The sequence below is a fragment of the Accipiter gentilis genome, chromosome 33 (assembly GCF_929443795.1).
Source record: "Accipiter gentilis chromosome 33, bAccGen1.1, whole genome shotgun sequence".
Classification (NCBI taxonomy): Eukaryota; Metazoa; Chordata; class Aves; order Accipitriformes; family Accipitridae; genus Astur; species Astur gentilis.
This window is the reverse complement of record NC_064912.1, coordinates 7,698,890-7,722,362: the sequence shown is the minus strand read 5'-3', so window position 1 is coordinate 7,722,362 and position 23,473 is coordinate 7,698,890. Positions and strand designations below refer to the sequence as shown.

At 39.5% G+C, this 23,473-nt stretch overlaps 2 protein-coding genes across 2 annotated transcripts in view; both read right to left on the bottom strand.

The window, feature by feature from the left end:
• Nucleotides 1-13,417, bottom strand: part of LOC126034105 (MHC class II transactivator-like) — a 29,199-nt gene extending 15,782 nt beyond the window's left edge. Inside the window, exons 1-7 of the mRNA XM_049791383.1 lie at nucleotides 13,377-13,417; nucleotides 8,829-8,972; nucleotides 6,402-6,530; nucleotides 5,917-5,976; nucleotides 4,494-4,577; nucleotides 3,833-3,892; nucleotides 737-886 (exon numbers count right to left, since the gene is read on the bottom strand). Coding sequence (XP_049647340.1) covers nucleotides 737-886; nucleotides 3,833-3,892; nucleotides 4,494-4,577; nucleotides 5,917-5,976; nucleotides 6,402-6,530; nucleotides 8,829-8,955 — 610 coding nt within the window. The 5' untranslated portion in view covers nucleotides 8,956-8,972; nucleotides 13,377-13,417. The remainder of the gene's footprint in view (nucleotides 1-736; nucleotides 887-3,832; nucleotides 3,893-4,493; nucleotides 4,578-5,916; nucleotides 5,977-6,401; nucleotides 6,531-8,828; nucleotides 8,973-13,376) is intronic.
• Nucleotides 13,418-14,215: 798 nt separating this feature from the next.
• Nucleotides 14,216-19,474, bottom strand: LOC126034106 (MHC class II transactivator-like). Its single transcript, XM_049791385.1, is given in 4 exon segments — nucleotides 14,216-14,320; nucleotides 15,057-15,115; nucleotides 18,184-18,492; nucleotides 19,441-19,474. Coding segments are annotated over 3 exon segments (423 nt in total). The 5' UTR covers nucleotides 18,485-18,492; nucleotides 19,441-19,474; the 3' UTR covers nucleotides 14,216-14,257.
• Between the last annotated feature and the right edge of the window lie 3,999 nt (nucleotides 19,475-23,473).

Here is a 23,473-nt window from a genome sequence, read left to right as displayed (position 1 = left end):
TTTTAATGATGCAGTGCTTGCAATTTAATCAGCCATAGCTCTGAGTTTCTGTAGGTGTGACAGAATTTCTTCTGCTACTTTGTGCTGTTTCAGCTAGCATCAGATACTTCAAGACTTCTAACTTATCCACTGCTTTTTGGTTCCTTTCCAGCATAGATTTAACAGTGAAAGGTGTTGAATTGTGTCTTTGTCATTAGCACTTGCCAGTGTACCATGAGCACCCCCCGCTACACAACGTGATCAAGGCAAGGTGGCTACACAGCCCATCACTTGGATTAGTACTCAATTTTTGCGAACAAAACTCCAGCCTAGATTTTGCTCTACTATCGCAAATACAATTATCCTGCAGTCCTTTACAGCTCTGGATGAAAAAGAAATTGGAACTAAACCAAAGTTTATTAATGAAATTTTTTGTTACTTCCTATTCTTAAGACAAGTAAGTAATTATTTAGACTAGCATAGAGTAAGTAACTCTGTTCTCTTATTTATTAACCTGCACTTCACCAATTAAATGAAAGACTCATTCTATTTCATTAGGGGTAATACACTTTTAATTTCCCTTGAATATTTTTCATTCTTTTAGTAGTGCCACACTTCCAAGTGCTTGATTGAAACAGCTGCCATACTTGTTTTCCCTGCCATTGTTCATGGTCAATGACCAGATTTATAAGACAGTCTTCCCCTTGTATAAATCAACCTGTGTACAGGTGCACACCTATAGCTGTACTGTACGTACCAGGAATTATGAAACTTCTTTCCAATGCATTGGTAGCAGGAACAGAAAAGGACACGTGCTGCTTAGTTAGTGAGGTGAAGCCGGCTGGATAGCTGTTGAGAGGCATAGCTAAGAAACTGCCATTCCCTGCAGACACTGCAGGGACTTCCACTTGAAAAAAAAAGCAAAACAAAAGGAGAAAGCTATTTCATTGCTAGAAGTTAAGGCAGCCAAAGAACAGGTCTCAACAGATAGCATAAACCACTTGATTCTGATCAGTTGTGTTTTGATTTTCCAAAAGCAAGAACAATTCACAATAGCTTTCTGAAATTTACTCAGATCTCAAAAAGTAAAATGTATTTATGAAATTCTATAGTAGATCACTTTTTTTCCCAGTAGTTCACTGTTCATTTTCTTTTTCTTCATCTTTCCTGGACTGCCTTCTTTCTAGAAACCTTCAGATGTGTTTAGATGTAAATGATCTTACATAGGGATGATTGACGGATAAGACATAACAAGGTTTTACATTGTTTCCCAAGCATGGTTTGTTACCTTAATATTGCACAAGATTAGAGAGGCCCAAGTACAATAAACTGAGGACCTTGGCTTTCTACTTAGACACTACAGTGCTTGTAAGGATAACTAGTCTGTGTTAAGAGGGTTTCCCAAGAAGTCACAAACACCCGAGTTTTAAAAGACGCAACTTGCCTGCAGCACTTGTTTTTTTCAAGAAGAGGACAAATGAGGAGGGAAACTCATGAGCATTGTATGATTTCATCTGCTTATTGAAACCAAGTAAGATACACTTGCTTATTTTGAACTAGTCTGCTGGTTTCCTTGATTTTGCCACACCCTTATTCTCAGAGTTGGTTTTGCTTTTCTTTCCCCCTCCTGTCTAGCAGCAACAATTAAGTCTCTATTTCACTGCTTTCCATGGTCTAATGTTTTATCAGGAGCTACAAATCTGTGTAGGTTTTGTGCCACTATAGGTACACTGTCATCTGGAATGCAAGCTCTTTAGGGTGGGATGTGTCTACATTGTTTATCAGGAACTGATGTATTATTTTCTTATAGGAATTTTTCATTTTTACTGTGGTATAAAAACCAGACTTTAAAAAGTGTTTTTCAGCTTGTGTGTACATCAGCATGTGAAATTCCCGCGTAATTTCCTATCCAAGGATTGTCGCGTTGCTACAGTCAGATAAGATCAGGTGCTGTTATAGCTAGCCACAAAGAATTGGGCAAATCTTAGGTTTGATTTCATTCAATTCCTTTGAAAGAATCTCATCCTTGGCTTACCACTCTGAACTTTAGTACACATTGTCCTCTTTACTGTAGATGGTCTTACACTTCTGAAGAGCTGATGCATTTGCCATTGCAGGATCATAATGTGACACTCATTTTATGACAGGTTAAATATATTCCTAATTTTGTCATGTAGCTCAGCTTTCTGTCAATTAGATTTTTTTGTACCCAGTACTTATACTGCCTTATGTGTATATTCCTTCCGTTAGCACCTTCCTTGAGTCAAGTAAGGTAGAGAGAGTGATAATATTCTGAGCACTTTCTGGAAAAGGATAGGTGCAGCTTTACAAAGCACCTGTTAGCTCTGTGATGATACTGTAGGCTGGGATGCAAGTTCTATAGGGTGAGGTATTTTTACTGTTTTGTTTTTGTTTTTTTTAAATCAGGAGCTCATTGGGGTGCCATTTCTGTATTGAAAACTCTCATTGTTAGTGTGGCATAAACATAGGCCTTAAAAAGTGCTAAATCTATAAAGGAATTCAAGCAGATAGAAGGTAATCTACCTTTAATGGGTACTAACTGCCAGGAACTTTACCCGTGTCTGAATAACTACGGCTGACAGGCACCACTTCAGTAGGAACTCCGATTACCTTTCCAGATCCAGCAAATGTATTTTTTTCACAGCTAATTCTGCTCAATCCCCCCCAGAAGTCCACGTGAACATTGGAAAACCAGCTTGAATCACAGTCCCAGTGCATGTGTGTGCTCTCTATGACTTTCATCAAATCTGTGCCAGCTCCTTAGCAATTGCTGGGCAATTGCCGGCCTGAATTTTGCTGAGGTGCAGTCCCATGATCCAAGCACTCTCTGGATGGCTCTCTAGGTTACACGCTGGTTTTGGCTGCCTACCCTGACATGTACATGGCCCACAGGGCTTGGTACAGTCAGAGTTCACCTTAGGAGGCTTGGGAAGTGTGCTAGCATACCATAATGTATGTGTCACTTCAAAGCACAGTATAATATATTCATCCAAAGGTGATTGCTCTCACGTGGATTTTAGAAGAGTATTTTGCTGGTTTAGCTATGCCTGAGACACCCATTTAGGCTACAGCTGGGTAAGAACTTTAGCGCCCTTTTCCACCTAGGGAACAAGTTACAGCCTGCCTGCTGGCCACAGATACTGCCTTGCAGATGGCCTAACAGTATGCAACACCTAGAAATTGCCCTTTTTCCCATTCTTACTTTGGTTTAAAGGACTGTATAGCATGGGCTGGGCCAAGAAGCCATCTCTTCACAGTTATTATTTTCACTAGGATTGTTCCACTGGATTTTTGGAAGGTGTGACACTTCGAACAAAGAGGATCAAAATCAGGAAATTCCAAACTATGGCCTGAGTCACATTACCCATCATAAATAAAAGGTGTACGTGACAAAAAGTACAAAATTTGGCACTGACCCACTTCTCCACTGTTTTGTTTTCTTCTCTCAGATGGGTTTAGAAAAATTCAACTGTGCCTCTGCTGATGCTAAGGAAGTAATTTTTCTATCACCCAGCAGGAACATGTGCTTTTGAAGCATAAGGATCCAACTGTTCCCAGGCTGCCATGTAGTTAGTCCTAAGATGCTGCTGATAAGAGGGCAGGGATTTGTTGCATCATGAATGAGTCAGAGGTGTATAAGAATGTGATTCTGCAGTGATTTCTACTCTGCTGGAAGTAGGGACATGAAAATGCACGACAGTGCTGTATCGTCAAATCTATGAGAGCAAACTTTCTCTAGGAAGTAGAGTTACAATACCTAACAGAAGATGAGACTTTGGAACATGAGACAATATATGTTCAATAATCTTTTCCTATTCAGCCAATAACTTACCAATTTTCTTGTATTTGGGTTCTGAAGCACCAGAGCAACTCTCTGCAGAGCCTAAGAAGGCTGAAAGAAAGAAAGGTGATAGTAACTGACAAAAATTGAACCCGTTCAGTAAGTTTAAATTTCCACTGTGGAAACTTTCTTAACTTTTTGTAGTAGAAGGGGGTGTTATCAGTTTCAATTCAGCTATTTCAGAACTTTACAAGTCCAATGTATAAAACATGAATGTTAAAAGCCTGATATTATTTTCTCTGACTGTGAAGTTTCAATTAGGCTGCAGATTTTTGTGCCAGTAATCAAAGATTTTTACTGCTGTTCTTGCTATTAAAGAGGGAATTGTTCAGCTAATGCTTGCTAGGCTATAGATACACTGAAAGCAAAGTTAACACTGTCACACAGATGATAAAAAAAGGGAAGAAATATAACATGCTTAATATCATGTTATAGGACTATAAATTCTGCAAATTGTAAAGAATGTGCCTGGGGGAGCTGTTTTCACTTCCAGCCCACACAGGATGATCAAAGTCAGAGGAAGCGCATCTAGTTGTATCAGTGAAGAACTACATGAGAGATGCATGGAGGCTGTGTTAAAACCAAAGTACTGCAATGCAAATTTAGAATTCAAACACTACAGCCTTTCAAACTCTCACTGTTTTTCACTTACTTCGTTTGTGACATTTCTGCATCTTTATGTCAGTAAGTTTCTCAGTGTTTTCAGCAGCCATTTCATCCAAAATAAGGTTCCCTGCTAAAAACATGAAAGATTGCCAAATGTCAACCTTTGTTCTCCTCGAAAAATTACAGAAAGAGGTAAAAGCAAGAGAAACACACCAACAGGCAGCAAAGATGAAATATGCTCCAAATAAAACATAAAAACCAAATCATATAATAAAACACATATCCAGATCAATATGATTTAGAAAGCCAACAGAGCTCTGAATGCAGATTCTGTCACCCTATGTTAGTTTCTGAACTGCAAAATATTAATCTACTGCCATAAATTCAGTGGCTAATAAAATATAAATCCTTCTCAATGCTCTAATGATGAGCAAAGGATAAAACATCACAGCTGTAACACAGTGTGACCTCAATGCTAGCAAAGTTACTCACTCATTTTAGGTATTAAAAGCATTAGATCCTTTAAGAGACAGAGCAAAGGGTTCTAAACAGATTTTATATTTTGTGTTGTAAGAACTGTGAAGTTATCCATACCATTCTTCTACTGGCAGCTACTTATGTACTAATACCGTATCTTGTTTCCTCTAAAACCAATATAAATTTTGCCATTAGGTGCAACCCCCCCCAAAGTCTAAACACACCAGGGAGCAGTAAAAAGCATTTAAAAAGTCACGTGAGCTTCTTGTAGCCAGAATTGTCCTAGGAGAGGACTGACCTTTGGTAAGTTATTCCAAATTATTTTGCTCAAACATAAAACAAGGTATACACCTATTCTGTGAATCTTTCTGATTCTATGGATTTCACAACAGCCACATATTAATCCATATATTCTGAAATAGTAAACAGCTGCATTTGTGCCACTACCAAAACAATTATTTTGTACCAAAAGCCAAGCAATTATCTCTGGTCAAGCACTGAGTGAAGGAATCATTTACTACATGTATATTATACCATTGCTGCATTGATCAGAGAGAGAAGTAAAATTTGACACGCTTCCTCAGGCAGCTCTGTGCATTCTGGACAGAAATAACATGAACCGCATTTATATGCATGCTAAGTCCTCTGGGTGGGTCAGGTTTAATGAACTTACATACATCATCCTTGTTGTGCTCAGAGTAAGTCTGATGCTAATTGAGGGCATATACTGCACTAGACAGTTAAGCTGTGCATACACTATGGCCATGGTGACATAATCAACAACTTAGTCAGAGATAAAACTGCCATCTTTGAGAAAGGCCTGCAAAAATACAGAAAATCCTCAAAGTTTGCCAAGAAAAGTTCCCAGGAGAAAGAAGGGGATACCAGATGTATAGAAACCTCACTAGTGTTCAAATTGTGGGGAAGTACAGTGCAGATGTTAGCCACAACACTGTGATAGAGAAAATTAATCTTTGCCATATAAATCTTACCAAAAGTGTCTTCCACCTGCTTTTCCTGCTGATCTTTGAGCACATATTCTGCTAATTCAGCTAGCAAGAAGAAAAAAAAAAACAAAACAGGTACACAATAATGACACAGTAAATTTCACAGTAAAACTCTTGTAAGCTTACCCTCATTAATGGAATTCTGCAGTGTAAGTGAAATTGAAGAGTTAAGTTTTTCTTATAAATTGTTGTTCAGGAAATAAAGAACACGAGAAAGGAGAAGTTGAGACAGGAAGCATTAAGCAGAAGGAGCAATTAATAGAGAGATTTTCCCCCCAAAACCACAAGCTACTGTTCATCTGTTTCCCCACAAAGCAGAGGTTTAGGTACCCTCGCTAGACCTACCATGCATGAGGGACAGGCCACTTGAGTATATGCCACTGCTTTAGACTGAAAATAGAATTTGTAAGAAATAGCTATAGCAAGTGATTGGAAAATAATTATTCAAAAAACAAAAATTTCTTTCATACCTATTCTAGCATAGGCTTCTATGGTGTTGGAACAGAGATACAGTTCATCCCCGTTTTCACAATTTTCCATCGTACACAGGAAATCCGAATTATTGAACTGATCATAGTTGCTGGCATCAGCTTCGGGATCTAGAATTATAAAGGAGTATTCATTGGCTCAGTGAATACCGTAACTAAGGAGTAAAAAAAACAGATAGCGGGACTTGCAGAAAAGGCACATTTGTTACTTCAGCATAAGACTTTGGCTTTTCATTGTATGTTAGCTAAGTAGGAACAGAACTGAACTCTCAGTAATTTATAGTCACCCAGAATCAACACTTTTCTTTTGCTAAACACTGAGACTTCATCTCTGCTAGTATATAAAACAGTTCTAGAATCCGTTAGATGACACTAAGGCCTTCACACATGGCCTAGACTCATCCATATTATTAAATGTTTTTATTTTTCAGGATATGGTGGTACCATCCAAATTCCCTGTTCAGAACGATGCTGGGCCCATGCTAACCCCTGAACTGCAGCTACAAATGGCCTGTGAAGCTGCTGGCTGGCCAAGGCCACAAACATGCCAGGGACCATGCTAATAACATCACAGAAGAGATGTCCAGCTTCCAATAGCAGGCACCATGTCCTGACAATGTTCAATTTATCTACACCATCTCAGACATTGCTAAGGCTCAAAAGTATTCAGATCAGCTGTGGTAGGCTGACCCTGGCTGGGCGTCAGGTGCCCACCAAAGCCGCTCTGTCACTCCCCCCTCAGCTGGACAGGGGAGAGAAAATATAACAAAAGGCTTGTGGCCCGAGATAAGGACACTTTAATAAAGTGAACGCAAAGGTCGTGCGTGCGAAAGCAAAGGAAAACAAATGATGTTATTCTCTACTGCCCATCGGCAGGCGATGTCTGACCGCTTCCCGGGAAGCAGGGCTTCAGTACGCGTAGTGGTTGCTCTGGAAGACGAAAATGCCCCCCTTCTGTCTCCCTTTACTTAGCTTTTATATCTGAGCTGATGTCATATGGTATGGAATATCTGTTTGGTTAGCTTAGGTCAGCTGTCCTGGCTATGTCCCCTCCCAAGATCTTGCCCAGCCCCAGCCTGCCATTGGGGGGGGGGCAAAAATGTTGGGGAGACAGCCTTGATGCTGTGCCAGCACTGCTCAGCAGTAGCCAAAACACTGGTGTGTTATCAACACCTTTCTAGCTACTGATGCAGAGCACAGCACTACAAGGGCTGCTATGGGGAGAATTAACTCCACCTCAGCCAGACCCAATACATCAGCGAAACATCTCTGATACAACAAGAGTCAGTCCTTGATCCCTAATTCATCCCACTTTCAGTCACTGAGCAAGTGACGCCATGGGAGTGAAGAAACACTCCTGCAGTTGTTGCTAACAGCCAGAAGTTCAGACAGCAAAGCTCAACGTGGAAATAATTAACCACAAAGATGATTCCAGATTCTGGTGCTCAGTTCTCCACTGATTTGTCCATGTACCTGCTGAGCCTGGTCACTCATGAAAACAACAAGGATGCGAGGTGATATCCTCCAATTTGGTAATGTTTTATACCTGTCAGGCACAGAGCTATAGGACTTCCTATCTGGCATACATCTGTTTTCCTCCTTTCATTGCCACTCTCAACCCACAGTCCAGCTCATTTGTTTAAAATAAGTTCAGCTATTGCTCCACAACACAGTCAGCAGCACAGATACACTTTCAAACTTTCATGCCAGCAAATTCAGGAAGAGCACGATGTTCCACAACCTCCACACAAATTAAGGAGCCGAAAGTTTGAGAGCCAGGACAACCTCCTAATCTGATTACCTGTAGGAATTTATGTGCAAGAAACTATCATCTTTACTCCCTGGCCCTTCTGCTTTCTCCTCAATCATAACATCATTGGTCCTTGCCCCTGAGAGCTGTAAAATGGCATCTGGTAATGAAATGTGTTGGTGCCGTAGGATCTGAGAAGGAAATGAAACACTAGTTTGCTTGCAGACTGGCTTCATCACGAACTCATATAAAAGTTTCTGTTTTGCAAAGCTTTTGGCCTGAAACTACAGAAGTGTTGACAATTGCAATTGACCAGGTTACAACAGGAACATTTGCAAATAAACTACTTACAGGAATGATATCCAAACCAAAGACACGAGCCTCACACCTTGACGACATGTATAGTATGTTTTGTTAGACACACTGAGCAGGAAGCTGTAAATATGTACAGTTCTAAACCCATGATAGTTTCTGGAAGCAGTCACGATTTTATATGCAGATACAGACAAAGTTATCATATTGTAAGACCAAGTGTCTGTTGAATTTAGTCCAGCCACCATGATAAACTGCCATTAGATGGCTACATAATTGAGAGGAGATGGTAATAACTTATAGCATGATGACTAAACTAATTGAGCTTTTTTTAGTGTTTTACTAACCTGCAGAGGAGTCACTTTCTTCATTTCCAGATGACTTAGGATCAAGGAGAGTATACAGATGCAATGGATCGATATCACTGTGCAGCAAATCAAGATAGCCATTTTCAGACACAAATACTGAATCCATGATTTGTCTCTTGATGTCTGAAATCAAATTGCAAAACAGTTAGCTATGACAAAATCACAGCTTTTGTCAACCAAAACAACAAGTCCTGCACTGTGGCTTTCTGTTGACAAGACATTGAGATCTTAAGGCTGTGGAAGTGGTATTGCTTACCAAATCCTGCGTTGAGTTATAACCCTGAGTTACTTAAACTTATAGATCCAGATACAGCTTGTAATGAGACTTAACTATTTTTTACTCCCATCAGGGGAGTGGGATACTGCAGTCTGACCACCTGGACCAAATATCGAGTGCCAAATATCAAGTAAGTCGCAACTCCTGTATCTTTATCAGAATATAAATGATGCAAGCACAGATCCAGCAGGTATTGGGGAAATGAGAAGACTGCAGTGAAGAGGATGGAAGAAGAATCCCATTTTTTACTGTTGGGACAATTTCTTCTCGGGGGAAGCAGCTTCTGGCTAGGATACTACACCCAGTTCCTAAGCCCTGGAGGTGGTACTAGGAGACATCCCTTCAGCACAAGAAGGAACAGTGAAAGGCAGAACACGTATTCTTTCCAAAACCATATGGTTGACTGTGTACAGAATGGCATGGTCACCTTAGCAATTAGTTTCTGGTAACAAGGTACTCACTGACATTTTGGAATCTAACACAATTTTTTTTAATCAATTTTCTTTCCCCCTCAGAACTCCTGCATGTACCTACTCATGAGCTGGGAATTGCTATAGCCTTTCAAGCAGAGTGCCATACAGTATCCAGACAAATCTGATTGACCTAAGGTGCTCCCTGCTCCAGTCACCCATGTTTACATGAGAACTGCTCAGACTGTTGCAGCTACATTTCTTGATAAAGCTTACCTCTTCCTCTACCTCATTTTAAACCCCTTCTACTTCCTTCCAGTTACTGCAGCGAGCACTAGAACAAGCTCAAACATTCCTCTTGGATATTCCACAGGTAGTGGAATAACACTATGTGTTGGTTATTCATCATCTTTATCAAACTGTTTGAAAACCAAATATTGGCTCCTCAGTGTTTACAGATCATTGATATGAATGCCATCTGGGCTGGTGATCCAAGTAATTTACTCCAACGTAATATTGAGATGCCAGCATGAAATCACCAACCAGCAAAATTTCCAGACCATTTCCTGTTAAAATAGGTGCCCACACACCACAACCATGAAAAGTTTCAGCTTGGCATCAAACACCATATTTTGCAATGAAGGATAGCTGTAATACAGCTCTCAAATATTCTGCCTTTAGCAGAATGCCATTGATGTCCCTGGTTGCACGTCTGCTTTCCTGAGGTATGCAAATGCGAAGCAACCTGCTGTACCATGAAGTCTACCTGCAACATGAAAAAAGAGAAATCCAGCTAACACTGAAGCTCTGATGAAAGAAGGCAGAGGAGACCTAGTCACACATTACCGCATCCTGTTTTGTTATAAACTAATCTTTATTCCCCTTACCCCTCTGCAGGGTTGTCCCTCTGAACAGCTTGGAAATGGACCTTTGTGCGTTCTGCTGCAGAAGACACCAGAATCTAGAGCCAGAATTTAGAAGAGCGGTTCTATGAGTAGGAATAACCCACACTCAGGTAGTTCTCCTTTTTCGTGTTGTGTGACCTCATTACATTACCAAGATTACAAAAAATTGATTTTATTGCCTGCCATGCTATAAATGGAAAGCAGAAGTTGACAAACCTGCATGAGAACTAAAAATGAGGTTATAAACATACAAGATGAAATTTTCCGTTTGTTGCAACATTTTGCTTCGCCCCTTCCTATGTTGAATTAATGTAAAATCTAAACAAGAGTTGGGCCTTTCAGAATGCCAAGTTGCCAGACTTTGTGAATAATGCTGTTGAAGCATTATCTCTGACTCTATATAATTTTGGGGTTAGAGACAGAGAAGCAATTGGGCAGAAGCTGTAAAGGGAATGCAGGACAGACAAATATATCACTCCAAGTTCAGTGATTAATAAACCGCTTGATTACAGCAGACAAAGAAAAGGGCGAGTCCTATGGAAAGAGACTAAGTAGGCCTACATAATCTTCATGGAAATACTAAGCTTTAATTAAGTCATAGACACAAAAGCTTCTGTTATTTTAAACCTTTCTTTCCGTAACATTTCCTTGTGGATAAACACATAAGTAATGCAAAATGTTTTCATCTACAATGGTCAAGAAGTCAGGAAGCAATCAAGAGGAAGTCTTGCCGGTGCCAAGTCCAGCTAGAGAGCTGAAAATAGAGCGTAGGAGGTGTTATAACCCAGGTGCACAGGAATGAAAGAAACATAGCCTTCTACCTTGGGAAGAACGAAGACTGCCACTCTTTCAAGAATGAAAAACTTGATTACTTTTTTGTTTCACCCGTCTGAATGGCCCTCATCTGAATGGCCCTCAGCTTACCCTCTTTTTTTCTTCGTTACTGTGGTTTTGAGACAAATCTATACATAGCTGTCTTTCTATTGACTACACTGGATTTGGGATGCTGTGTCTTCTTTCTGTAGCTGAACCAACATATTCTTAATAGCAGCTGTGCTTTGCTGCATTAAAGTCATGGTGCCACCACGGAAAGCACTCTGTCCAAGGGTGCGGGAAAACAGGAGTGAGTTTTTGAAAGATGACAATTTCTACACTGGGAGAGCCAGAGGCAAGGTTAATTACACCTCAGGGACAGTGAGTGTTTTCCTGTGTGTTGTAACTGAAGCACATGTGAAAATGAAACCAGACCTTACCAAGCTTGTTTACAACAGCAATTCCTTTCCCAGGGCTTCCCCTTTTTTTAATCAGAGCATCCCAGCAGTCCCCTGTCTGAGACCAAAGATGAATAAGTGCTATACTACTCAGTACTTCCTCCATTGTTTCATACTTTATTTTAACTTAGTTTACTGATAATACATTCTGTTTGGGGTCCCATACAGTGCTGCCGAAATGGGCATTTGACACATTTTCACATCAGAGGACTAAAAAATTTTGTAATAATTTCTGCGTTAGGGCTGTGAATGCTAGAGCCAGCTCTCAGCAGGAGGAAGACAGACGCTGCACGGACCTGCAGTAAGAGGACCGAAGTCCCCAGGGATGCCTTTGCGGCAGGCCTCCATGCACAAAGTGCGTGTGCTGGACAGGGGCAAGACAGGACATACTTCCCAACGTATTTCCATGCCATGCAGGAAGTTCAATCCCTTGTTGTTTGGACACTGGTTAAGGCAGATTTTTTCTTTAAATCTTTAAATAACACCTCCTTTCTCCAGCAGCCTATACACTCCAGCTGAATCGCTATATTTGGTAGACCTGTGTTACCTTTGCATTACCTCTGCAAGGATGCAGTGCATACCTGCTACAGCAAGGTTTCTACTCAGGATGCATTTGTTTTAGCGCTGTATTCTGCATGTACAGCACAACGGTATGATTCACTATGATTCGGTGTTTTTTACTGTGGTCTTTTAGAGTCCAAGTGATACCATATGAATTAAAAATGCTGGAAAAGTAGTAAAAGAAAGAGTGAACATCACCATACCAGGACAAAGAATCCAGTTAAGGAAGGAGCAGGCATTTACTTAAATCACATACAAGTCTTAAAGAGTTAGATGGGGCATTTTAGATTTCTAAAGATAAGGGAGGTGGTTGTGATTTATCATTTTGCCCCAGTAATTTGATTTAGCCATGTCTTATATTTTAAAGGATCAACATGTTAAAGACTCCAGCCAATGGGGTCTGCTACTAACTAAAATCAAATGGTGTCTAAGAGAATGAGAAGAATTATACAGACAATAATGTAACATTTACTCCAAAAATAAGGTGGATGTTTCTGAGGAGATTTGTTAGGGGGTTTCCTTCCCAAAACTCTGCTGACATCTGAACTGACAGGTAATAAAATAATTTCCCACATGAGTACAGAGGTTAAGAAAATGAAAATATGTAAAGTGATTTCAGTAAAAGAGGAATCCTCTGCAATTTAATTTTTGTACCAGTTTAGGAAGCTGAGGATAATTCATAGAAAAGAGTAGTAATGCCATGCAAATTACACATTTCTTAACCTGAGGATGACATAACATTACAGCTCCAAGTCTTAGATAACAGAAAAATAAGAGAGTATGACTGCTGTGAAGACAGGAGGTTGAAAAATTAAACACAAAGATTGCCGAAGAAAAGTTATTTTCTTGCAACACCCCAGACCCATTAAGGGCTACACATGAATCTGAGTGAAGCAAGCTGACAAAAATCAGGTTATATCAAACTCTAAGTAAAGAGTCCAGTGAAAGACTGGTACTTTGAGCTAAAAGCTCAGTATTATCACCCAGAATTTTAAAGCCTTTTTTTTTTAAACAGCTTTAGAAAGTCTTCTCTTTTCTTCTGCACCCCCACAGGTTATGTCATTGTGCACAACACACACATCAGAAGGCAGGGATATGTTTACCTGGCTTTTGCCGCGGCAGTGTACTGGGGCAATGTTCTCTGCGAGGTGGGCAAGCCGGCAGTGAGGAGGGATGAAGTCCCCTCCATACTACAGTCATCTGTCTGCCTTTCCTCTCCCAAAGTCCATCGCTAACAATTCCTCTGCTCCACAGGTACCAAACAGATTTTCCTTTCAGAGATGGCCTGATTACTTGTAAACTGCAAGTAAGGGTGCTCAATTTATACTTAGCTTTGAAGGTTTTGGTTTCTATTTCAGATCTATGGAAGGCTTTTACATCTTATAGCCAGTTTAACTTTTCCTGTTGTATCACCCATTTAACAAAAGATACTACTTTTACCCACACTCTTGCCAATGGAGTGGTGTGTTACTTTCCATGGGCTTTATAGTCTGAAAAGGAAGAACAGAGGTAATGCTGGAAAAGCAGCTGCTCTATATCCTGCCACATTCTGTTTTGTCTCCCTTAGAGATGAGTTTAAAGAAGGTAGAAAAAGTATGAATATGAGGTAAAAGGAGCTTCTGCCTTTCAATGAACTTAGCTGTATAGTGACCACCGCAACAGATAAAACAAATATTACTAGCCTTGTGCTGGAGACAGACGAGTTCAGGCAGACTAATAATATACTGTCCTGCAGGTGTCAGAGTTGTGATTTGAGAGCAGAATTTGCCTTTTCATATCTAGTATCGCCTCGTATGTCACATCTGTGCCCAGTTCTCTCATCCCAGCAGTAAGATGAAATAAAGCAGCACAGCAGACACCTTGCCTATAAATGTTTTTTGCAAAAAAAGTACCTTTGCATTCAGAGACTTCAGGAGAGACATTCAGAGAGACATTCAGAGATTCAGGACAGAATCTCAGCCCTCCCAGATGGGAAAGTAAAGCTCTAAGTTGTCTTGCCAGATCCGTGAGTAAGCCAGTTTCTTCCAATGATCCTCAGTTTCACTTTCTATAAGAGCAACATTTATAAAAAAACCAAGTACGTTCTTAAAAAAATCTGAAAAAAACTACAGGAACCTTTTGAGCACATAACAGTATTAGCCACAAAACAAAATTGCTAAAAATTATCCAAAATTTCACCCACACTCAGACTTTATCTTACTAATATTTCAAGCAATACAAGTCCAGATACTGACACACTGTAGTTACCAATATCTACAAAAGGTAAGATGAATTTACCATAACAAAAGCAATGCATTCAAGAGCTGAGGAAAAACTTACCTTAGACCTGAGGAAAAACTGGACAGTTCCTCTTCCTTCACTCTGGATTCAGTACCAAAAACCGACGAGAGCTGCTATCACTGCCCAGGGCTTATAGAAAGTGACAGCAGAAAGGAGGAAATGAGCTAGACCAGTCACTGCAGAAAAGTTAAAGGCTCTGGGGGAATTCCAAGGAGGAAAATTAACAGGAACCTGCCTTCTAGCAACCCCTGTACAATAAACACTGTTACCCTTACTGGTGGTCACTTGCCACCACTAAGAACAGCTTGCACTTGTCACTAGTTAGGAACAGATGGATTTATTCAGTTGGAAACCAAAACTGGATGACAGCTGGCAGTAAAAATTTCCGGTGCTCCCCAAAATTCTTCCTCCCCTTTTTTATTCCAGTTCAAATCTGACCCAAAGACATGCTGTTAAACAGTCCATCAGTAAGAATAAAGCAAGCAGCATGCAGACTCTCTTACCTTGCAGCTCCACTTGGTGTAACAGAAGTGAAAGTACTTCTTCCACATGTTCACAGACTCTACCAATACAAAATTAGTTTGATATCTTGTGCAAATGTCTCTTGCCATTGGCCCAAAAAGACAAGTAGGATGTTCTATGAAACAGGAGTTTGTAAATCTTATCTGGCTTACACATGGTGTTCAGTGTTTGCTTGTAGCAGCATCTGATGGAATGTTTATTCATCTCATCATTGCTTACCCTGCCAGTGCCTACCTGGCGTAAGACAAACAACCTTTTGAAAAACAACTTTATGAGTATTCCTTTCACGATGCCTATAGCTGCTTCTGTGTGGCTCTGCAAGCTTATTTCCCTATTTTTCTATTTTTTGTCATGCATAGACCTACAGAAGTTAGAAATGAATTATGGAAGAGAATATATTCTCAAGCGACCAAATACTTTTTGTAGTATTATTCCATTGGCTATAGCTTATAACAAAAGTTCCACCAGAGTCTGAAGGAGAAAGGAAGGAAGTGGGATTTGATGAAGTCAACAACATCCAGGACTTGCTGCTTCAGTAAGGCAAGTTTTTAATCAGTTGCTCGGTAACAAACTGCTTCTGCACAAGGTAGCAGGTCCTATAAGCAAAGCAGCTGCTGACCTGTGTAAGCCTTTTCCCTTTGCAGAGGAGATCCACTTCCACCAGGTTCCATGGGAACATGCTCACTGGGAAGAAATAAAGCTGCTTCCTCCCTGGGAGTGGCTGATCTGTTCCCAGTATTTACAGAGATACAAGGCCCAGCCTGAGATACAGGGCACTAGCCTCTTCAGGCTCTCTAACCAGCCAGGCAGCTGTGTCCTTGGAATTCCTCTACACAAGAAGAAAAGCAACATCTCGGTATAACAGCATTCAGAGCAGAAAATAATAAAAGGCTGCACAAATACAGATTCTGTATTTTAGTGCTCTGTTTTGATAGACAATAATACAAACCTGCATGAGAAATCCCTACAAAATTTAAGAGGGTTATTTGTTAGCCTTATTTTCTAACCTGCAGCACAACCCTACAAGTTATTAAGCTCCTATACCAGCCCTGCGGGCAGATTTCTTTACTAGCTTCTGAGGCTGTAATCCCATGAGGTGATGATCTACGTACTTCAAGAAGGAAAGTTTGGGGAACAGAAGAGTTCAGCTGTTTACTGTGAGTCCAGTTCATAACCGCAGCAAAGACCGATTGTCCACTTTTTTGTACAATACCCATAGATGCTTAGAAACAGCAGAAAGAAATTGCTGGAGCAAATCAGAGTACTGGTTCATCTAGTGGACTAGTCTATAAAGAGGGTCTTGGAGGGGAAAAGCAGACTGGAAAACAAGAGGCTGTGAGACAGCTGTGAACTGCCTAAGCTTCTCAGGTGACCATCAGCTTCTTTGCTTCAATGTTTGCTGATACACTGCCCTACTGCAAAAGGAGGGAACAGAACATATTGATTAGTATTGGAAGCACTGCAAAACGGATGTCAATAGTGCACTTTGCAAGAGGGGGAAAGCTGGGACTTTTTTGTCCAGAAATTGTAAAGATCTATTTTGTGGTAGAAGAAAGAGTTGCAAAACTATCAAGTAATCAGCGAGAAACCTGCTGATATCAACCTGTTCCTGACCAGAGTTTTCTTTGCAAGGCTTCTTCAGAGTGAAAAAGTGATTGAACATAAGGATGAAAAAGTAACAAATTTCAAAAAGAAAGTCAGAAAATAATTTGCTTCATAGGAAGCTGAAGTCTCTAATACAATTTGAGTAATTTCCTGGTGAACTAATGTCTTTGAAACCACCTTTTTTAAGCCTATCTCTACTACAAAATCTAGAGAACAGTGACAATGGTTGAACATGTGATGGATGAAGACTAATGCTGCTTCTGATGCACTTCAGCTTCCCTCTGTCATGTCTCAAATAAATGCAGGCTTTGTGACAGAGATACAGAGCCAGGCATGAGAGGATCAAGATCTTTGAATGGAGGTTTTAGGTGCTACCATTACAAAAATAAGAAGGAGCAGATATCTTTCCAAGCACTTCAGGGATTTAATTAAAAGTAGAAACCAGACTATCCCAGCATAAGTGACACTAGGCCACTTGTTATGATATTCTATATTTAAAATACGAATTCTTTACATTAATTTGAATGCGTGTAATAATAGAGGACAAATCTTCCAGGTCAGTATTTTGCACTCTCATGAACTATCTTAAGGTTTTTTTCCCCAGAATTTCCTCTTGTACTTTCATCCATAGCTTGAGAAGTGATGTCCAATACTGTATTTCAGGAAAGGAAAAAATTTATACTCCTCACTGTGTTGCAGCCCAAGGTCCTTCCATCAGTTTTGCAGGATTATCCCAATATTCTACTAAGTATTCCTTCACTTTCCTTTTACAGTTGCTTGGTTTTGTAAAAGTAATTCTGAGTGCTATAGTTAATGCTGGGGTTCTGCCATTTACATAAGATAGACAATGTTAGGATTGTCCCAGAGCTATCCCTGTTCTCCAACATAACATTAATCCTCTGGTGGGTCAGACTAAAAAATGAGTTTACTGCCTCAGAATTATAAGGTGTCTGCATTTTTATCTCCCTGGCTGCCCACTAAAAACCTCGAAACTCTTGAATCCAGCCTCATAAGTCATTAGGTACCTCCCTTCCTTAAATCTGCAGCAGTCTCTTGTAGACAGTGCAATTTTGTTGCTTATAGACATCTGGAATTTAAAGTGGAGAGCATTCCTCCCATATATGATTGAAAAAGATAAGATTTCCCTGCATGAGTTGCCAGCATGTGCCATGAGCAAATGCTACTCAGACTATCAATGGCTGGTATGTCAGTTGAGAAAAACTGACCTTACCATGGTCTCTTTAATCTACTTTGCATTTCTGGTTTTGCAAAAGGTGGCAAAGAACAAGTTTAATTACGGCCTGGCTATGAAAATGGGTATCCGGCAGCTACCCTGAATGGGTGGATCTCTTTTTAGCTGCTCTTGCATGACATTCTGCTCTCTCCTCTTCCCCACCTGCTCTCCACTGATGTACTTTGCAATATGCCAAAATGCAATCTCAAAATGCAATAAACGAAAGTAAATCTTTAACAAAGCAAAAAAGAAAAACAAAGTTGATTTACCAGAAATGTACTTGCTTCCTGATGACTCATTATCTGTCATGTTTTGAGGCGTACTGCCACAGAGGTTTAAAGAACAGAGGGGAATCAATGTGTTCAAGTACAGGTCCTATTTTTCCACAAATGTCAGAGGTACCTTCCTTGTGAGGTCCCCTCCGTCTTTTTCATGGAGCAAGGCTTGATGGTACTCCTTGGATATCATATCTTCTTTCAGCATGAGGTTAAGCAATGCGTGGTCATCAGACACTGTAGCATTTGAAAAAATCTTCCTTACTCTAGGCAGGATCTCCTTGAAGAGATTCATACCTGCATCTGAAGACATTTGATGGAGGTCTGAGCAAAATCTGAACCGTTTCCATAAAATAAAAAAAATACACCCAGCATCAAAAAGATGAAATGGAAAAAAACCCCAAACGTTAAGAGACTTTGGCCTGCAATAGCAGAGGTATTTCCTCATGTGATTAAGCCTTGAAATAACATTTCCAACAACAAATAACTTCTTGATGAAATGACACAACAGCACAATTCTTCTAAGCATTCATAAAACACAATTTTCCAATCAGCAACGTGGTCACCTGAAAAAATAATTAAAAAATAATTTATCCCATTAAAGAAGGATTGCTATAGGTGGATCTTTTTCTGCTGGCCAAGGTGGAGTGTGGGCCCATTAGTGGGCCCAGCAAGGTTATTGCTGAATCAGAACAGTACCAAAAGCTTCAGCACAAAACCCATCCGCTGCAAGAGGGATAGTTTTAAAACTCGGAGACTCCAATGTAAGATTAGAGATTAGGTTGTGAATAAATTCTGCTTTCACAAAAGTCAAATGGGTTAGAACCAGGGTAAAAACTGTGGGGTAAAAAAATGTCACAAATCTGTCTCTGGTTTCTGCCATATCTGAAGTTATTAGGAAGAAAAATAACTAGGAAACAAGTTGGGCGTGACTTCCATATAATCTTATTCAAAGTTATCATACTTCTATTCCAAAGGGCAGACAATTTAAGTTAAATTGCTTAAATGGAAGAGTTTTCAAGTCCCCAGTTTAAACAAGTAGCAGATCTTCCATACCACCAAACACAATGTTAAATACAGCTCCAAACCTACTACTACCTGAGCCCTCAATTTAGCTCAAAACTATTAAGAAGTGTTTTTTAATATTGCCTTCTGGAGTAATTTCTTGCTCTTCTGTTGTAGAGCTCAAGACTAGGCAATGTCTAATTAGGGCACTTCAAAGACTTTTAAATCCAATCAATAGTGTCTTACCTTTGTCATAAGAACATTTCCTAACAGCGAGTAAGATAAAGAATGGGTGCCTTCAGACTGGATAACTTTGAAAAGAAAAAACCCCAAGTTTTCAGTAAGAGCAGAGTAAAAGAACGCAGCAAATTATCTTGATCAGATCAGTAAAATGTATATCTATGAGTATTTTTTCCTTGTTAAAAGTGCAAACATTATTAACCAGTCTTGTACACTGAGACTGCCTGCACAACACAGAATAAATCTACAAAGCCAACATCAAAAGGGAGAATGTCATTAGTTACTAGAACATTAATGTGTTTAACATAAACACCTCTGAGCCACCTGTGAACATCAGTCATGTTGTAAGCAAAAATAAGGTATATAATTTATGAGCTAGGTTAACTAGAGTCTATTAAAATGGTTCTTATTCATAGTAGCTACATCTACTAACAATGATTTGTTAAAGATGCAAAGTAAACTACCGATTTTGCTGAGATATAAAAAGTACTGTAAATGAAACGGCTTTTCTTATCTATACAACTTTTTAAAGTCAATGTTTTACATTTCCAGATCTTTGATCATGCAAATGTGTTTTATGAGGCCTAAATACATTAAAATGAATATCTAGAATTAAACAGATTCTATCCAGGGCTTCCTAATGCTGATTTATTTTCCTTATGCCTATTTAAAATTTTCCACTTAATGATCTGTACGATGTTTTGCAGTGGCTTTTGTTCAGGCATTGTTAGTGTTTGGGGAAGAGTACTTCAGTGCTTTAGAACAGAAGCAACAGCGTTATAAAGATGGCAGTGGCTAAATAAAGTTACCAACTACTAACAATTGAGGGTTTTTTCCTAGGTTTTTTTCCACTTTGTTTTTAGATACCTGATTGTTATAGCAGAACCTACAGCCTTGAAATAAATACTGGAGCAAAATTTCTAGAGCTGTCTGGGGGCTTACAGATGGGGTCTTTAAAATCCAGTTTGCTACATGGCTGCCTAAACAAGTCTGTAGGCTGAGTATGGGATAAGTATTCAAATATAATCTAAATAATTTTCTCTTGATTTGCAACTAGGTTTTACTACCTTGAATATTGCCATGATTTTTCACTGTCGAACACATTTGAAAGTGGAACAATAATTCCACCTGGTAAGAAAAAATGTACTGAGAGGAACTTGCTAAATCTCTGTATAACTTGTAAGTACACTACTGCAAATGCTGGTTAAGATCCAAAAAATCTTTGTAGAATAACAAGAATTTGCTGTTTTTTGCAAACATTCATTTTTATGTTCAAAACCAGGAAGTGAATGCAAAACATCGGGAAAATAAGCTATCTCATCCAGTAGTATGATTTTGACTTGCAGTGCAGGTAGGTAACAAGCTTTACCATAACTAGAAAGGCAACTGAGAAAAGCAGATTAATTTATTTTTCTTATGGAAAAGTAAATCTCTTGGATCTTTCATGCATATTCTTAACTCACTCAGAATTTGTCTTTTAAACGTATTTCATTTAAAGTTGCTGCCTACATTGATTCACATTAGTTTTGTTGAAGTATGGGTAGGCATAAGCTCCAACTCATTCAGAGTAGCATTGGTCTTGGGGTATTACATGAAAAGGACTGTTTCCCTTAGTTTTATCAACACAAAACCACACTGAATAAGATGCTTCCACTTGTACTTTACCATCTTGTGGAGAAGAACACATGCTGAAGGCAGCTAGAGGTTTGCCTTGCAGAAAATTGGGAACCGCTTGCTATCACAGCAAATCTGAATGAATTTACTGGAACTTGGGGAAGAGAGACTGTCTCAATCTCAGCTTCTCCTGCAATCAGTGTGCTCCTGAATGGGTTCAACAGATTGGGGGTGCGGGGGTGCGGGTGGAGGTATTGTCTCCATTATTTGGCCAGGGAGGTTTTCAGAAACCTTTCTCAGCATCATGAGTCACATTCAAGGCCCCTCTAGGCAGCAGTTCTCCTGACTAAGAAGTCTCCTTCTTGACGGGAGGTGAAGAGTTCAAGCCACATGAGAAGCTGTGTATTAAAAGAAACTCAATTTAAACTGTATTCCTCAGCCAGTCTCTGCAACTTATTAACCTGCTGCACCTTAGTTCTGCAAAAGCCAGATACAGAAGGCCTTGCTCAGTGCTCCAGGGCATGAGTGTGTTTGACTGTGAGGGGATATAACAGTGTGGGAATGGTAGATTTCTTTTTGTGTGCAAAGAACTCCCCTCCATAGGACAGTTCCCTCCAGAAGCAGACAAACAAGTGAGCAAATACCTTGTGATATATCATCATTGACACATGAGAAAAGCAGATTTCTGCAAGTGTTTCACACCTTAAGCAATCTCCACCTGCAAACATGCCCAGGCAAAGTTCACCATGAATAGGAGATTATAGGCTTTTCAACCCAAATACAATATTATTTCTTCTGTTATGTCTAGATTTGAGACAGATCAAAAGTGGGATTATCTTTGCATATGTGTTAAGATATAAATATTTCAAGTTGATTCCTGTTTTACTCCTCTCACATCTTTTAAGGATTCCTGAGGAGTTTTCCAAAAAGATCTACAGGATCATCATCTGGGAGGAAGCGTGGTTTCTATACAGCTGTCCCCAGTGGGCTATAGGCAAACATACCAAGGACTAATGTGCTAGAAGTACTCTGGCTTTGACCTCAAAACTGATTATCTTGTAGCTAAGGCCAAAATAAGGGAAAGGGGACTACAGTGGCTTAAGCTTTGAAAACTTGACTCAAGTTCTAGTGCTGCTACTGTCCTGATTTGCAATTTTGAGAAAATAATTAAATGTTGTTTCTATTTCTGCTTTTGGTTTTGCATTTTTATAAATAAAAAAATTTTTTTTACTATCTTGACACTAGATAAAACCTGCTAAGGCTCATGACATACCCAGATGCCAGGTACTGAAGGACGTAACCTGGCCTACACTGGTACACATTCAGCTGCTTCACTGTCCCTAGGAAAAATTGCTAAGACTTTACTAGGTTTATTTGGATTTCAAAATTAGCTGCAGACTTTGGGCAGCATCATATTTACTTAGAAGTGATACTTCCCCTCAATGCAGAGAAATCAAAAGCACAAGTTCTCCTTTTTAACTAACTTTCCTCTTTAAAATGTATCACAGCATAAACAATGTGTGTGAAAAAGAGAACTAAGTCAGGCTGTACATTTTTACTATTTGTTGCTTCTCGTGTTGCTATTGTTTAGCACTTTCTGTAGCTAAGGCATGTCTTTTCCTTTGGACTTTGAGACGAAGACTACAGTGACGATCCCTAAAAAGAGATGCAGCTGCTATGAAACATCACTCTTATCCACATAAGCTGTGTGCCAGTTAAAGAGAATCCTTAAAACAGGAAGGGAGGTTGTGCTGTTGAATACATACATTCATCTGTGAAGCAAAGTAGTGAAATGCTGATGCCTAGATATTATACAGGCTTGAGTCATTACAATTGGAAAGTAGGGAAATCTGTTAAATAGGCTTTCCAGTCTATGAAAAATTGCTCAACCAGCAGTACGTCAAAGCTATTCAGCCTGAATAGAAGGAATCCCAAACAAGAATTATGATATTGAATCCAATTTATGACCAGAGAGGCCAAAGACACTAGCTGACTGGAAAACCAGAGCTCGAAGATAGAGCCAACAGCTCAGACTACAAGAAAGGAATTTTCAAGGAAGTACAGTCTATTCGGAATACAGTATCTACTGAAATCAATAGAGACTTTGCAGCAATGTCCATGAGCATTACAGAATGCTGCCCTCAATGAATATCTGATTACCAGCCTATCCCCTAACTTTGTTACATTTTGCAAAGCTGGACTGCAAAGGAACTTTGAGTAAATCTTAGAATGGAGACTTTGGTTAACAATGTGGTTTTTGTTGTACATATGCACTCACACAGGATTTCCTAAGTAATTCTGCCAAGGTTGACAGCTCTTAATGTAAAATCTTTTATGTCTATTATGAAAATTACTTCCTGTAGGAAAGTAAAGCTGTGGTATTATGGAAAATGTTTTGAACATAAAAGGTTTGTCTTTTAGATTG